Source organism: Euprymna scolopes, chromosome 7 (assembly GCF_053919585.1).
Source record: "Euprymna scolopes isolate OS-2025 chromosome 7, ASM5391958v1, whole genome shotgun sequence".
Classification (NCBI taxonomy): domain Eukaryota; kingdom Metazoa; phylum Mollusca; class Cephalopoda; order Sepiida; family Sepiolidae; genus Euprymna; species Euprymna scolopes.
The window spans coordinates 1987351-2005686 of NC_136488.1; the positions used below are offsets into that span (position 1 = coordinate 1987351).

At 31.4% G+C, this 18336-nt stretch overlaps 1 protein-coding gene across 1 annotated transcript in view; it reads right to left on the bottom strand.

Annotated features, from left to right (window-relative positions):
- Window positions 1-10345: 10345 nt before the first annotated feature.
- Window positions 10346-18336, bottom strand: part of LOC145279590 (uncharacterized) — a 92876-nt gene continuing 84885 nt past the window's right edge. The window contains exon 19 of the mRNA XM_080130755.1: window positions 10346-10979. Within this exon, the coding sequence (XP_079986881.1) occupies window positions 10842-10979 (138 nt within the window). The 3' untranslated portion in view covers window positions 10346-10841. The remainder of the gene's footprint in view (window positions 10980-18336) is intronic.

The window sequence follows — 18336 nt, forward strand, 5'->3', positions numbered from 1 at the left end:
CTTTATGTTTTTTAATTTTTGAGATTACGATTGATTATTCGTATTTTTTAAATTATTCAAACTATTGTTCTCATCTTGAATGTTATTTTCATAACGTTTTGGTCGATGTAACCTCCGACCTTCTTCATATTTTAGTCGTCAGCAGGATTATAGCATAGTAATCATCAATGGTGGAAATTGGATATAATTTGATTATTTAAAGGGATGGCTTGACAAAAACTTGTTTACATTGGACTTGAAGACGACTATATTGTAGTCAGATGGAAAGCAGGATAGAGTTCCACAGGCAGGCAGTTCTAGAAGGGAAGCTTAAGTGATTGCTTAGATATATGGAGTGACAGTGCAGAGAGACTAAGGGATAAGTGGCCACAATTAGCATACGTTCACGGAAAGGTAATAGTGGCTGCACATGGGCTTGAACCTAGAACCTTGTGATTAGGAGGCAGGGTAATCATGCGAAATAATGTTGAGTCCAAAATGGCAAAATAAAAGGAAACAGATTTTTTTGTTTAAAAGTCTTGTTTTGGACGCCGCATGCATTTTGTGTGCATTTCACATGCGTTTTTTTTTGTTTTGCTATTGCTATTGCTGTTAGATATTGATTGGACAACGCCAGATAACCTGGTCGATTATCGTTATAAGAAAATGTGTATTTACAGCTTTGAATGTTTAGTCAGGAATTTAAGCAGAAATTAAATAAATAAAGTCGGTTTAAGGATTTTAACATAGTTTGGAATTTGGTTAGTTTAAGTAAACAAGGTTGTTTCCATGAATGACACGTGATTTGGTCTGTTTTGCTAACATGATAGTTAGCAAAGATCAAACTGAAGAGTTGGCAAGAAATGCATTAGTGATCAGATGTGGAGACAATTGTTGGAAGCGGACAGGGTTAAAAAAGTGAACATGTAAAAAGAGACTCTGCGTGCCAAACTCCAACAAATGAATCCATAAGATGAATGAAACCCATGTAAATATAACTCATTGTTATGGCATTCTTTTCGGGGTTTGAACAAATAAGAAGGTATGTGATTCCTTTGGTTTGAGACAAGCAGACATATTGTTATCGTTTGATTGTAAAAAGTTGTTTATGAAAGTTAATGTGCAACATTTGTTAACTACATGTATTTGTAAAGAAGCATCTGCACACACAATGAACATTTTATATACATGCAAGATACAATATTTCATTATATTCTTTATAAACACATCTCTTATATCAAAGACACTTATTTATGCCACTAGACGATATACGCTGCTTGGCTGTGGAAATAATTGTATAATCTCTCACATTCTGCAAATTATATATATGTATATATATATATATATATATATATATATATATATACACTTGTGCCCGATATTATTCATACCCCCTCTTGAAAATTGAGTTTATTAGGTGTAACTTTGTAAGAATTTATTGTTTACGTCCATATTGATACATATTCTTAATAAACCTCTTCTGATCATTTTCGTCATCTTAAAATCTCGGGATACTTGTAATAAAAGAAATATACAGCTATTTATAAAATCTGCAATGTTCAAAAATAATCATACCCCCTTATTTTTTCAGTATTAATCGAGTTTCTGACTGTTTGTTTCCTGTTTGATTCTTATTTTGAATGCTTTTATACAACCTTTGATTAATTTCATTTCGTTTTTTGCATTTTTCAGAAATTAAAATGATATCAACTGAAAACCAAAAAAAGAATAAAAATTATTAGAATGGGGAAGAAAAAAGAGCTTAGTAATGATCTTAGGACTAAAATTGTGAATTCACATAAGGATGGTTTAGGTTACAAGTCAATTTCCAAGAAATTTGAGGTCCCTACAGCAACAGTACAGAGCATCATCAAAAAATTCCAGAGCCACCACACAACAAACAACTTGATTGGTAGAGGAAGGAAAAGGAAACTGTCTGCTAGAGCCACCAGGAATATTGTAAGAAGTGTTAATGCAAATCCAACCACCACTACTAAGGACATTTTAGAAAATCTGGAGTCTTCTGGCATAAAAATATCAAGGCAAACATTGCAAAGGACTTTGCATGAAAATGGTCTGAAAGGAAGAAGACCAAGAAGGACTCCATTGCACACCGGAAAACGCCTTGCAGCACGTCTAAAGTTTGCTAGGACCCATGTGAATTCTCCAGAGTCCGTTTTCTCAAGTATTTTGTGGATTGACGAAACAAAAATTGAATTGTTTGGCCATATGGATGCTTCTTACGTTTGGAGGAAGAAAGGAGAAGCTTACAACCCAAAGAACACCATACCCACGGTGAAACATGGTGGTGGTAGCCTAATGTTTTGGGGATCCTTTTCGGCTAGTGGTCCAGGTAGTTAGGTCAAGATAGATGGAACCATGAAGAAGGAGCAATATTTGGAGATACTCCAGAAAAACATTAGACAGGATGCGGAGAAGCTCCATTTAGGACCAAAATGGGTCCTTCAACAGGATAATGATCCAAAACATACCGCCAAAATAGTCAAGAAATGGTTTGAGGATAATCACATTAATGTTTTGGAATGGCCTAGCCAGAGTCCTGACCTGAACCCTATCGAAAACCTCTGCCACATATTGAAAACTGAGGTTAAAAAGCGGAAACCTAGAAATTTGAGGGATTAAGAGAACTACTGCATTGAAGAATGGTCAAAAATCAGTGTTGATGATTGTAAAAACCTTGTTGATAAATATCCAAAACGGTTACAGGCAGTTATTAAGAATAAAGGGCATGCTATTGACTATTAGTAAGAGAGGTATGAATAATTTTGAACTAGTGCCATTATTGTTTTTCTTAGTATAATGCTTCAGACTTGCATAATTTATTTATTTGTTGAGTTTAAATTAAATGCTTATGCTTGATTTATTGTTTGAAATCCCTTTAATATTGTCTATCTTCTGGTTTGAGCAATATTCTTATAGAAATCTCAAAGATCCGAGGGGTATGAATAATATCGGGCACAAGTGTATATATGCACGCACACACATCGGCGACATAACAATACAAGAGAGATTGCCTTGTATTGTCAGTAGAGAGAAGAAAAAAGGATTGTTTTTACTATTGATAGTACGAACAGGCGTCATTAGTATTGTTGGTGATATTTTTAATACATGCTCAGTCAATGGATATGCTTATATTGCTGAAAATGCTATTTAAATCTTTAGTATGACAGACAGACACATCCTCATAGAAAAATGCTCGGATGCATGTTTTAACATGAGGTGGCTGGCGTCGCCTTTTTTTATCAGAAAGGAAAACATGGAGAAGAAATATCTGGAAAACATAGAGAGGACATATCTGGAAAACAGGATCATCCTGATCAATGAAAAGAGGCAACCGACATAACTTTCCTCCTAAAGTTAAATTAAAAGATTTAAAAAGTTATATTAAAAGATTTAAAAACAAAAATGTTTTCTTTAAAAAATCAGCAACCGAAATTTTTACAAATTGATTGGATTTTATTGATGAGAGAAAGAAACAATTTTTGTCTGTATTTTAGACTTCATTTCCAGACAAATGGTAATGTTATTACAAAGCAACAGTTTTACTAGTTTATGTACAAAATTCGACAGAAAAAGTCATCGACTTGAAAAACAATAGTTGTATAATAATAAGAAAATTAATAAAAACAAAAAAAAAAACTAGGTATCTATAGATACAAGTGTCCCAATAGTATTTATAAAAATGGCGGGAAGTATGGGTGGAGACTGGTGGGGGGGGGGGTAGTTTGAATGCATATGTTTCAGAATTAATGATAATGAGATTTCTTATTTCCATGGGGCTAGCAGCAGCAGCAGCAGCAGCAGGGTCTATAAAAGTTTGTGTTCATCGCATGTAAGTCAAAAAGAGACAATATAATCGATATTGATCAACATAGTCTTAGAAATAAAATTACAAAAAATCCATCAACTTATGAATTCCAAGGAAGGATATTTGAGATGATGAAATAAAAACGCTTCCCTCCTCCACCTTTCTGATAAAAGAAAGCCTTAAAAATTTTCTTTTTTTACAAACTTTGGCAGACGATGACCGGTGAGTATAATAACCCTTATAGTTTATTTTATGACATATCAAGTTTTTATACAAGGCATAGCTGGAGGGGTGAGGTGATTGTGGATTCATACCTTTTGATAATGCATAATAAAATACAATAGACCTAATCGAATTTTAATTCAGCTCAGCCAAATAAGACGTCAATCACATACACCCCAACTATTATGAAAATAGAAAAATAATCTATTTTATAAAGGATAGTTGTTTGTATGTTTGTATATCTAAGTAAATGTTCAAAACTAATAACCAAAGTTCCACAAAGTTTATATTTTTGTAATTGACATTATCTTGAATGTAAAATATCTAAAATTTAGAAAACAAAAATATTCTTTCAGGGTAAATTGGTCCTGGTTTTGTTAAAGTTAGGGTGGGGGTTGAGTCGGAATTTTTCAAATTTAGATTTTATTCAATGTTTAATTCAGAATTTATTTATCAGCACAGCTTGATGAGTCTATTGTGAAGTAAGGTTGCCTAACCACCAAGCATTACCCCTTCTGAACAAGCACTGCTTAAGGAATCTATAGTGAGCAAAATCTTAATCTGCTTAAGGAATCTATAGTGCGCAAGGATCGTTAAAATCCCCAACTGCACCATCTTTAGCTTTCATGTGCCCAGGGAACACTCCTAACATATTAATAAAAATTCTTTTTTTTTTTTACATGGAAGTCACCACTTTTTAAGGCCCGAAAGCCACTCGAGGATAAGGGTTAATGAGTGTACGGTAGTCAAAGACAACAGCTTATTAGTAGTTAGTGGTGAAATGAGGTAGAAATGGATTATTTAGAGCCAAACATTGATAAAAAAGGATTTCTTTGCATACAATTAAATAAAAAAGCAGAGGATGAGGGGGAGTTGAATTCATATCCTAAAGAACCGAGGAATTGTTGTGTTACGATTTCCTTGCACGCAGATCAAATAAAATATTCTTATTTTTGTTTTTATACAAAATTTGTTTTTCAAACATCCCCCTCACAAAATAAAAGAAGGGAAGATTGTTTTTTTTTACAAGTTGTTTAATTGAAATATTTATTATGTGAAAATACCCAATATAATTATACCCTCTATATTTATTTATCATGTGTTATTATTTATTATATGTGTTACTGAAGATCAGAAAACCATTGGTACTGTCAGTTTCAAATCCAAACAAAGGGGGTCAACATCTGGTTGCCAATATCACACTCTTTAGACCTGGCTTATATTTGTCTCCAAATAAACACAAACACAATAAAACATTATGCTCTTCGTTTATTTTCTTTATAATCGAGCACTTTATTGGGGATTCTCTTCCACAAACCTTATACAAGTATCAGGACTTGCCCTCAGGAACAACTCATTATACCAGTTCACTCATCAGATCTACGGTTACTCACAAATCTCAAATAATGTTCCGATAATTCTGATTGCTTGGTTTGTGATAACTACATTTGTTTTATTACATTATTTAATCATAAATTTGTATCAGCAACAAAATGAACTTTTAATTAACAAACGCCTAAAATTTCTTGATATTAAAAAACAAAAATAAAGAATCTGTATGATATACAGAACTGTGACAAAACGAAAATCTCATATTCCAAAAAATCAGGTAAAGTGATCAAATAGTTTTATTTTTATAAAAAGTATTTTTAAGCGATTAATGGCAATTCACATTAGAACAGAAATCAATCATGAATTATTAAATTATCTCCCTTTTTTTTCTTAAAATATTTTGCAAAATGACAAGACAGTCTTTGGATACTTATAAAATTTGATTTTCTTATTAAAAAATAAAACTACTTCATTAACTTATATGATTTTTGGAATATGATATTTTCATTTCATCATGGGTATGTACATCATACAGATTTTTCTTTATTTTTGCTTTTTAATAGGGGGAATTCTGGACCTAATAGATATGCTTAATAATTTTTTTAAATGTACGTTTGCATCGATAAATAATTAAAGTAGTCAACCATAGTCGAGCACAACCCAAAGTTTGCGTTTTAATTGTTTACTACACAAAGTAAAAAATAAAAAATTTTGTTGGATTTTTTCAATGAAAATAATTATTTTTATTTCAATTGATTTTTGCTTTGGATTGTTGCCCTCATCAACATTTTGGCTGAGATTGTTCTCCAGCATTCTTCGACTTAAATTGCAGTTATGTTTTTCCGTATTCAAATACGATTATTAATTATTTGTGCTACATTTATTACTGATTATTTTCATAGCGTTTTTATTTCTTAATAATTAACACATGTAATTGGTGAATCTAAAAAACAGGTGACTCAAATTCTGCAGCAAAAAACGATATTAAATAAAAAATGTCGCATTCATATAAAAATGATTACAAAATTGGACTTTTTACACATATTTTGCTTGTTATAGTTTTCTTATGTATTTTTAATAATATATTTTATTAATACAAAAAAACATTTTATTGTATTTTGAAATCAAATATTTCATAAAGTAATAAATTTTTATGATTTAAAACAATGAAATAACAACAAAATAATGAAAAGAAAAAATAGTTCTTTTTCTTGTAAATCATGGCACTTCTATACTATTGGGACGAAATTTCGGAAATCAAAATTGAATTTCACATGAAAACAATGGTATATACATATTCCTTGTATTTTTAAGATGATTATATTTAAAAATTACGAAAATTGATAAGGTAGAAAATTATTTATTAAAGAAAATAAAAAATAGAATTTGATGAAAACGATCGTAAAACACAGGAGAATACAAAAGGGAGGAAATTTTCCGTTTTCATTTAAACAAGTTGACAATTTTTCACCTGCTACAACGATTAAAGTTGTTTTTTAAATAATTCAGTAATATTCAGTTAATTCCGACTACATAATTTGGAAGCTACCATTATAACTTATTAGAATAGAAAAAATAATCAGTTGAAACCATTGCTTTTTATCTGAAAACTCCATTTATCAACTACAAAATCTCGTCCCAATAGTGCAGAAGTGCCTAAAAGATATTTTAAAAAAATAAAAAAAATGTACAAAATAAAACCATTCTATTCTATTAAAAAAAATCAATAAATAATTCATAAAGTAAAATATTTTTTGCTAAAAACTAATTCAAACAAGTAAAACAATAACATTTTATTACTTTATGCAAATAATAAATAATCAAGAATTACTTATTTTTGTCAAATACTTTTAAAAAATAAAACTGTGCACAAAACTTTTACATATTTTCTTTTAGGTTAATTTCATTATTATTTTTTTAACTAAAACAGGAAACCTATTTTAGTAAGCAGAACATTTTTATATAAATCCAAACGTTTTATCTGACACCGGTTGCTGCAGACTTTGAGTCACCTATTCTTCTGATTTACCGTAATATGCACACATGCCTGACGTGATATACGCATAACTTGATGTCGACATGGATTCCATGAACTGGGGGGAAAAAAACGTTGATTATTAAAATAATTTTTTTATTTATTTAGAAACAACAATTTTAAAGAATTTTCATATCAGGTTTCACATTATCAATCATATCGTTCTAATAAAAAACCCAGTTCATTGGTTGTACTTAATACGTACATAATGTGTGGAAATAATGACCAAAATTTGATTTAAATATGCAGAGAACATCATGTAATCAAAACATCATAGAAAAATCAAGTAGTTTATTAGAAAGTTCTAAGAATGCAAGAATACACCATCCGTTTGTAAAAAAGAAAACTTCATAAGCGATTTGTTTTCAGAAAATTTTATTGGATTTGAATTTTCGTCAGAGACAATAAAATGGAAACACTTGCTAAAATATTGTGAATTTCCAAAAAAATCATCCTGTGACTAAGTTTTCTTTCTTGTTATGTCCCCGCATTGTTAGAACCTTCTGACAAACTACCTATATTACATATAATGCTTCAAGCAAAGTGTGCCACTCTCAGAGAAATATCAAGGTTTATTAAGATAAAAGTTTTAAGAGAAATAATGCAAATACATCTGATTATTTTGCAAAGAAATCACAAATTTTAAGTTTAATTTTATCTCTTTTTCTATGAAAGATGATTGGTCAAGTTTTGCAGCATTTGGTAAACAAAACTCAAATTATTATCACAAATGAAAACAGTTATTCCTCCACTCCATCCCATGTTTTTAAGTGTTTTACTTTATTTTATGTTCGAGTGGCAGTGTCCATCTGTAACTTGATTTTTATTATGAAACTCAGACACAGATTTATAACTGGTCTAACTTTTTGTTTCTTTTAAGTATTCTTGTATTTATTTCCAAAATGTTATGACAATGGATGTCTTACAATGAATGCATATTTTTTTAAGAATTCATTTTTGGTGTTCTAAAATACTTAATTGCTGGTAACGTGAAGATGTTTTTGATTTTTTTTTTTAAACAAAACTAAAATGGCTCTATTGCAAAACTGAAGATTTTTTTTTCTGATGATTTTAAGTCATTTTTTTGGTTTTTGTTTTAAATCATTTGCTTTCATTCAAAAATAGAAATCAGTGAGTTTGTTTGTAGTTATGACGACTTCAACATTGTAACTTTTTTTTGTATCGAATACTCTTTGCTTCAAAAGAAAAAAAAAGATATATTTTTCAAAAGTTAAAATAATTTTAATGAAAAATTAATGCTTTAAAATTTAAAAAAAATTGACTTATTTTAAATTTTTTGGAATTTTTTTTTTTTCAAAAACTCTCAGAATCATTTATTCATATTTATGTTTTGAGATTTTGAAAATGATTGATAATATTTATTATTCAAACTAATGTTTTAATCTTGAATGGTATTCTCACTCAGTTTTGGTTGTAACTTTCAAACTTTTTTAGGTGCATCTCGTCAAACTTGGAAAGATGTACTGAATTTTAGCAGCCATAAAAATATTCTTGTTGACCTTCTAAGCAAACCTAGTAAAGAATTTGATACAAGGATTCAAGGTGCAACATATATAAGTCCTAAATAATAATCAGTTCTAAGTTGCCGTTTTCTGGGTGTTAAAGAATGTTCCATCTTCATTATGAGTGATGTACGAAGAATACAATTATGACTTAAGATTTCTACTTGGTCGTGGACGATAAAGCAACATGATGTGGGTCGAATAAAAGGTTCTCTTTGAAATTCAATAAAGACTCCAGAGTTTGACAAGAGGCACCTGAAGAAGGTCGAAGGTTACATCAGTGGAGATATTGTGAGAAAAACAAGATGAGAACAGCAGTCTGAATAATTCAAATACAAAATCTCAGAACAAGTAATTTTCATTCAATGTTGCTGAAATATAAATATTAACAGTCAAAAGAAAAATATAAATTAAGAGAGAGATGTAAGTAACTAAGGAAGAAAAATAGTTGAAACCGACATGTATTTCCCAAGTTAGGAGTCTACGGCCCCTTGTGTGTGTGTGATAGAAAAAAAAAACTTTTCTGAAACAACTCTAATCAGTTTCAACGAAGGATGTCAAAATTAAAAGACACTGAGTTTGCATGTGGGGAGAAAGGAACAGGCATCATTCTTTGAAGAAACAAAAGTCATTTACTCCAAATCATTAATCATGTGAATTTACCCTTCATGGATAAATGAACATTTTCAGTTTTCAGAGAGAACTATCATATGAGGGAAAAGGAAGGTAAGGCAAAAAGAAAAAGAGAGGAAAGCAGGTAAGAAGAAACAAAAAAAATGAAAGAAAGCGATGGAAAAAAATAAAATCCAGTCAAAATAAAAAATAAGAAGATAAGGCCCTAGAAATTTTTCTTATTTAAAAACAAATTTGAATTTCAACCAAAATTGCAAAGAGCTTGTATCTATGAGAGGATTTAGCAATTTCAACTGAAATTTACATTTTCTGAATTAAAAAAAAAGAAGCAGAAAACTCACATCTCTGAAATTACAAACCGTTTTAATTTTTAAATTTTACTAAAATGCACTATTTAATGTGTCAGCCATTTTATCTGTGGCTGTATTAGTTAACAAGAACGCAAAATGTTAGTTTGATAGTTGGTTTAGGGTTAGGACCAGTTTCATAAAGGATAAAAAATAACATTCATGGAACAGCCAAATATCAAAATTGTGACCATGTTACACTGAAATGCATGATGATATCCGTAACTTAAAAAAAAAAAAAAAGGAAACAGCTATTGAAATTCTAAGAGATCATTATGGTTGGAGTCAACACCCTAACATTATCCTACTTCAACATGTTTGTATGATTATGAAATCAAGTAGCAAATAAAACTATTATGAGGATGCTTTTTTTTTTTGTTTTTAGAAAGAGGAGGAGGAGAAGGAGGAGAGATGTTGTTTTAAAATCAAAGATGAAGAGAATCTGTTGAAAAGGTGCTGATTTATTTTTTAGTTTTATTTGTGATGCTGATAAACATATAAACCAAGCAGGAGTTACATGATCTGAAGAGGGTAAGTCGAGGAACACTATTAACTATGTCGACAGTCTGCATAGGCTCTATCACCGATACTGAGCACTCTTTGCCAATATAAATATAGCAATTAATGCAACTATATTTATAAGTTTTTTTTTTGTCATCTTCCCATCAGTTTGGTTGTTTCTTTTTATTGAAAAAAAAAGCGATGAAAATGTGCAATGCAGGCAGATAAGTTATAAACAAAAAATAACAAGTCTGGAAATAATGGTTCAAAGTTAATGTATCTTATGTTGCTGTTGATGATGATGCTGCTGCTGATGATTAGTTTTTTTTTTAATATGAGGAGGAGGTAGTGAGGGAGGGGAGAGGAGGGAAACTGTTGTCAGGATTCAATTGCTTGATCCAACTGGTAGCAATTCAAGACGTTTGTGTTATGTCAGGATTTCACCTGTTTATGTGTGACGTCCATACACGTCGCTGGTTGGCGCTAAATAGCCCCGAAAGGTTGTGTAATCTCACTAGGCCGGCTTGACCTGCAGAGAGGAGCCATGAACAACTGGCCAAGTTTGGGTTGAAATTCACCTGTGGAAAAATAAAAATTGTATTCTTTTAGAACAAAATGAAACAAATACATTTAAAAATAATTTTTTTAAAAACTTATATTAGTAAGAATAAGGAATAAAAACGTCCATTAACACAAATAATAAATTCAGTTGCTGGTCAGTCAAGAGTTTTCATTTTATATATATACTAGCGGGGGTACCCGGCGTTGCCCGAGTGTTTGTTTCCAGGACGGGGGGGGGGGAGTTTTAAAAAATGTTATGGTAGGTAAGTAGGAAGGATCAAACCCGGAGTCATGAGTAAAAGTAGGAAAATAAAGTGTGAAAAAAAACAAAAAAAAAACATCTGCAACGTTAACAGTTCGGCCACCAAGAAAAGTCCATTCCAGTTGTTTAGGAAAAAAAAAAACAAAAAAAAAAAAAAACGACTACGGTAGGTCGGCGCGAACGTGAAAATATAATGTGAATTGTCCAGCACGCTAACCACTACGCCACAGAGCACTGCAGCTTAGTTTAGTGATTTTAAATAACTTCACATGAAAGAACTACGAAGCCAAACCGGTGTTCTCTTCTCAACTGTTCCTTGTGAACGATCCTCAAACGGTGTTAAGTGGTGGCAGGGGGAGGAGGAATTTATTAGAGAGAAAATATTTTACCACTTCCATTGATCTTAACCGATTTTGGCCGTGACTTCTCAGCAGAAAAAGTATAGAAATCTAAGATTATCGAGGATTTGAGAAATAATAAGCCTATAACACACCTCAGATACTGTTCTGCCGTTTGTGCATATTATATTTGCATGAAATATCTTGAATTTTAATCCTATTACGGTCAAAATCCGACGGGAAAAAATGAGTTCATTTTATTTATATAGAGATATATACTAGCAGGCCACCTGGCATTGGCCAGTTGTAAGTAATAAAATCTATTCTGAACAGAAATAAGCCTATTCCAAAAGATACAAATATTAATATTAATTCCAGTCACAAACAAGATAAGAAAAATAGACGACTAAGATGTAAGAAGTCCATATGGTTCAATCCACCTTTTAACTTGAACATAAAAACAAACATACCTAAAGAATTTTTCAAAATAGTCGAAAACTTTTTTTAAATACCCACATAAGTACAGTACATTATTAAACTAAACTCTATAAAAATATTGTACTCAACTATGCAGAATTTAGCACAAACAATCATATCATATGAAAATAAAAAAGTTTAGACCCCTTACCTACATTTGCCCCATATAATTGTAATTGCCAAAATAAAGAGCTTTGTCCTCTTAATAATGATTGCATACATAAGGACATTGTATATTCTTGCATGGTGACACAACTACCGATGAATGAAACCTATCCAAATAATATAATAACCAATGATTCTAATCAAATTATTCCAATCTTAGAAAACCATACGGCAACCTTAAATAACGACAACCCACAAAACAATTCCTGTAATAATATTCTCAAAATTAACTCGCAACCAACTGACCAGCATACATCTGACTCTTCCACTAAAAGTTATTCAATTTAAAACTACCATACATTAAATACCAACCCCAATATTAACCTAAATGGACATTTAAATAATGGAACTAAATTGAAATCCGATATAAAAACTTACACATATATAGGCGCAACTTACATTCCTTCAAAAATGAAAATACACAGAATAAAAAAAGGCATTTTAACTACCTTAATAAAAACCTAACACTTAAAAAGATTCCTTATTCTATTAAATGGGATATAATAAACAAGCAAAATTTTACACGCCAGGATCTAAAAGCTGTAATCGTTGTATCTCGGAAGCCATCAAAGTAATTACTTTGCTTAGACTTACAATAAATACTAAAAACGAATTGGTTTCACAATGCAAACATAAGAGAAAATTTAAATACAGCCAGTTTGAAATAACAAAGATAATTTCACATTAGAAAATAAAAAATAGTTTCCACTACATAATATCATTTCATTCAAAATACTCAATCTTATCTTAATCTATTATAATCTATCATTAGGAATCCTTCAATCGACTTAAATGGTTGTTTCTCTTTTGTAAATTATTCTGCCTTTCTATCTCATCAACTACATGTTTTCATATTGCATGTCAACTTTTAGCTCCTGAGTTTTTCTTTTAGAAAACCCCATTTAATATTCTTTAAACACTTATATTCATCTACATATATTATTATCTTGACTCCCTCGCAATTCTACTATTCTAACCATAATTTTCATATTCCATCGCGCCCCTTAACTACTTTTCACAATCTAAATAGAAATAAGAACTTGATTTGCTCAGCCACAACTCATTTTCTTAACCTTTTTGCAATCTCCTTGTCTGTAGAAATGAAATCCCATACAATTCATCCAGGACCTCTTGATTAAATCCAAATATTAACTGAATTTAATAAGACCAATAATAAGACAGATATTCCTTTAAACATTTCTATTTAAAATTTTCTTAAAAATTCTTATTTATATTATATTAATTATATTTAATATGATTGATTCAGGCACTCTAATACTATGTTTATTCTAGATCATTATAATTGATAATTCTTTTATATTTTTCTTTCATAATTTATATACTAGACATGACATTTTTCAACCTACTCCATTTCATAGACTATATTAATTTATTTAGTCATATTTGCTGTGTGCAATTTAAAGCATTTTATTTATTTATTTTATATATATTACAATTAATTTGTTTAGTCATATTTGCTGTGTGCAATTTAAAGCATTTTATTTATTTATTTTATATTTATTACAATTACTTTATTTAGTCATATTTGCTGTGTGATGTATAGCAATTGTAAACATATTTTGGATTATTTAATTTAGCTAGTAATTTTACTTCACTATACTGCCTTCTATAATATATTTCTCTATTAAATAAAAAAGTTTTTATTTTTTTATTTAACTTTAAACCAACCGAAATTGAAATCATTTAAATTTTCTAAATTTACAGGTCACTCAATTTTAATAATATTCAGATAATCTCCCTTCTTCCACTTATTCCGTTAACTTCACGTATTCTGTTGTCTCCTCTGATAAAGACTTACTTTTCTCTCTCCCTTTGATCCATTTCTTATACGTTACATGTCAATCCACGGTCTGGCAAAAGCCATTAAGAAAATTTCTTTTTCATTTGCTATTTCCCCCAACTCACACATTCCCCTAAAAATAACTTCCGCTTTGACTATCTCTTTCTTTAAGCATTTATACTGAGCATACCTATAAATAATATATAATTTTTTTCATTTAATGAGACTGGAAAAATTAGCAAAGCAAATAAACGGGCTTACTGTTTGCTTAAAAGCCTCTATTTTTTTATTTCCACTCTTAGAAATATAACAACTTTCACTTGTTTAAATTCCAATTTACCTTGAATTTATCATGGGTATTTTCATTTTGACCAGATGGATTTTACTCTATAAAAAGAGAACGTCTTTCTACGGACTTTGCATTACCAAAAAATGGGACTTAATGCATAAAAAATTCCATGTTTGCAAAAGAAACATTGCCTTTCACTCTGGATGCTTGATTGAACATAATTGATTTTTACCTTCAATATGGCAATCTTCAACCAATCTGGAACCAAAACACATCATTCTTTTCTATTCCAGGGCTACCACTCTAATCGGATACCTGAACCTCATATCCTTTCATGGTTTCAATTCTTTTTTCCTTTTCTATGTCCCTTAAAAGATTTTACTCATTAATACATTTTAAGTGCATGTTTTACTAAATACCAAATTTTATCAATCCAGAACAAATATTTTGCTAATGACTTTCCTCTGAGGAAATGAGCCTATATTGAAAATCCATGGATTAAGGAAATTACTTCAAAGTTGTATTCCTTCTTAAAACAATTTTTTATTTGGAAAATTATATTTTCTGAAAAATAAAATTGTGGAGTTTGCGTTCGCGCCTGGCCTCCATAGACACAAACTTTAATAAAGATTTTCATATCTATCTGCGTAAGTATACTTTGATAATTATGTTTCAGTTTGAAGAAATATGGTATAATAAAATTATGGGGTGTTTGTTTGCGCATGACCTCCATAGAATGGAAATATGTCACAAAATTTAACAAGGTTTTTAATATAGATCCACAGAATATTGTGATAAGTGTTTCAGTGTGAACAGGTATGGTATCATAAATTATGGGGTTTATCTATTTTATTTTTACTTTTATCATATTTTGCTTTGGTTTTGATACCCCCAAATTCGAAGCTATCTCTTTACAACCCTTCCTTTTCATAACCTATCATACTTTCATAAATCAGAGTCCATTTTCTGTAGGCTGCTTTTGAACCCAGTCAACGACGGGTACTTTTACTAGTATATATATATATATATATACACACATACATGGCATAATCACATTAACACCGGTTCTTGCCAGATCATGGAAGTTAAGTAACGATGAGCCTGGCAGGTACCAAATGAGTGACTATTTAGGAATGCTAGGCACTGTATGTACTGCGCTGGGATGTAAAAATTTCCAGGTTGGTATCTGGGTGTGCTTTTAAAACCGAGAGCTGCAGCCTCAATCTTCGTTAAGACAGGTATCTTGAAGAAGACAAACTGATGTAAAACCTGAGGTCGACTGGCTTCTCCGTTTTGTGGCATCCATTGAACCAATAAAGATTAGCAGTTGTACGAAAAAAAGTGTGGTTGGTTCTGCACAAAGCCTTCACTAAACAAAACATCTGTGAGTATCTATATATGTGTATCTTCATATATATATATATTTTTTTTTTTTTTATTCAATTTTCACCCCAAACAAGGCACAGTGCCACTTTGAAGCAGGGGGCTACTATTAGGGAATTAATTAGCGGGGTCATTATGAAGGGAGAAGAGTAGAAAGATGTTTGTTAACATTACACTTGAACTTCTGCATATCATTGCAGTTGGGAAAGCAGAATCCCGGAAGGGAGTTCCAAAGACCCGCAGTTCTGGGGAAGAAACTATTGGAGTAAAAGGCTTTCTTGCACCTAGGGATCTCCACTGTAAAGGGATGAGACTTAGTAGCTTGTCGGGTTTGTCGGGGGTAGTTACGTCGGGGAGGTACAAGTGTTTGCAGTTCGTCAGAGCATTCACCATTAAAGTATTTGTAGAACAGGCAGAGGGATGCAACATCTCGTCGATGGGACAGAGGTTGAAGCCTAGATGACAGTTCAGGACCTATCAGGTTGGCGACTCTTTTTTGAACCCTGTCCAGGAGCGAGAGACAAGCAGCAGATGCACCAGCCCAGATGTGACAACAGTACTCCATACATGGGCGAATGGTTGCCTTATAGAGGTATAGGATACTGGCAGGCGTAAGTAGTTTTCTAGCACGGTAGAGGGAGCCAACCTTCCTTGCAGCAGCCTTGGCAATGCTCTCAATGTATCTATTTCAGTTCATATTCCCTGTAAACGTTAGGCCGAGGAGTTTAAAAGAAGTACTTTCAGGCAATGTGTTCTTGGCCATTGCTATTGGTGGTAGAGAAGGTTTCTTGTAGTTATTGAAGGAAACAAGCTTAGTCTTAGCAGCATTGAATGAGACCAACCATTTTTGTCCCCATTCCACTACGGATTGGAGGTCATCCTCTAGTGTTTCTGCCATTTTCTTGGATATGTGTTCATTTGTTTTCCCCTCATATCTGTTATAGAGAGTGGTGTCATCGGCAAATATACCCATCTCCGAAACAATATTATCAGGGAGGTCGTTTATGAATATCAGGAACAATAGAGGTCCAAGGATAGACCCCTGAGGCACTCCCGCATTTATATCATATTGTTTGGATGTACGTCCGTCGAGGACAACTTTTATTTTTCTATTACTTAAGAAGGATTTAATTACGTTATGAATTCTTCCAGTGATTCCATATGATCTAATTTTCCTTAGAAGACCATCATGCCATACCCTGTCAAAAGCCTTAGATATATCAAGGGCCACCGCTCTACCCTCCCCTGTTTTATCCAATGAACGGTATATACATTCAGAAACTACAGTTAAGATATCTGCTGTTGAACGAGCTTGCCTGAATCCATATTGTTTGTCAGTCAGGAGTTTAGCAGCTGTTAGGTGCTGGACTAGGACTTGATTAACTAAGGACTCAAATATTTTGGCGAAAAGCGGGAGGAGGCTAATGGGGCGATAATTTAGTGGGTCAGTTCTTTCACCAGAATTCTTGAAGACTGGTACCATAGAGGCGGTTTTCCAGCAGTCGGGAAAACAAGATTCGTTAAGGCATTTATTGTAAAGTTTGGACAGAACTGGAGCAACCTCGGCAGAGCATTTTTTTAATAGCACAGCCGGGATGAGATCTGGTCCACATGCTTTAGAGGTGTCTAGGTTTTTTATAATAGCATGTACCTGAGAAGGGGTGATTTTCAAATCGTCAAGTGTGGCGTCTGTTCGCAGAGAAAATCAGGGAGTGAGTGGTGTACCGAGTTCAGTGTGGAGTTTGAGGCAAACCGACTGGCAAGCAGATTAGCCTTGTCAGTTGCCGTGCAAGCAACCTCATGATTGTTTGTTAGTGGGGGAATAATTGTATGTGTATCTATATATGTGTATCTATATATGTGTATCTATATATGTGTATCTTTATATGTGTATCTATATATGTGTATCTTTCTATGTGTATCTTTATATGTGTATCTTTATATGTGTATCTTTATATGTGTATCTTTATATGTGTATCTATATATGTGTATCTTTCTATGTGTATCTTTCTATGTGTATCTTTATATGTGTATCTATATGTGTATCTTTATATGTTTATCAATATATGTGTATCTTTATATGTGTATCTATATGTGTGTATCTATATATGTGTATCAATATATATGTATCTATATATGTGTATCTATATGTGTATCTATATATGTGTATCTATATATGTGTATCTATATATGTGTATCAATATATGTGTATCAATATATGTGTATCTATATGTGTATCTATATATGTGTATCTTTATATGTGTATCTATATATGTGTATCTATATATGTGTATCTTTATATGTGTATCTTTATGTGTATCTATGTGTATCAATATATGTGTATCAATATATGTGTATCAATATAGTGTATCTATATATGTGTATCTATATATGTGTATCAATATATGTGTATCTATATATGTGTATCTTTATATGTGTATCTATATATGTGTATCTATATATGTGTATCTTTATATGTGTATCTATATATGTGTATCTATATATGTGTATCTATATATGTGTATCAATATATGTGTATCTATATATGTGTATCTATATATGTGTATCTATATATGTGTATCAATATATGTGTATCTTTATATGTGTATCTATATATGTGTATCTTTATATGTGTATCTATATATGTGTATCTTTATAT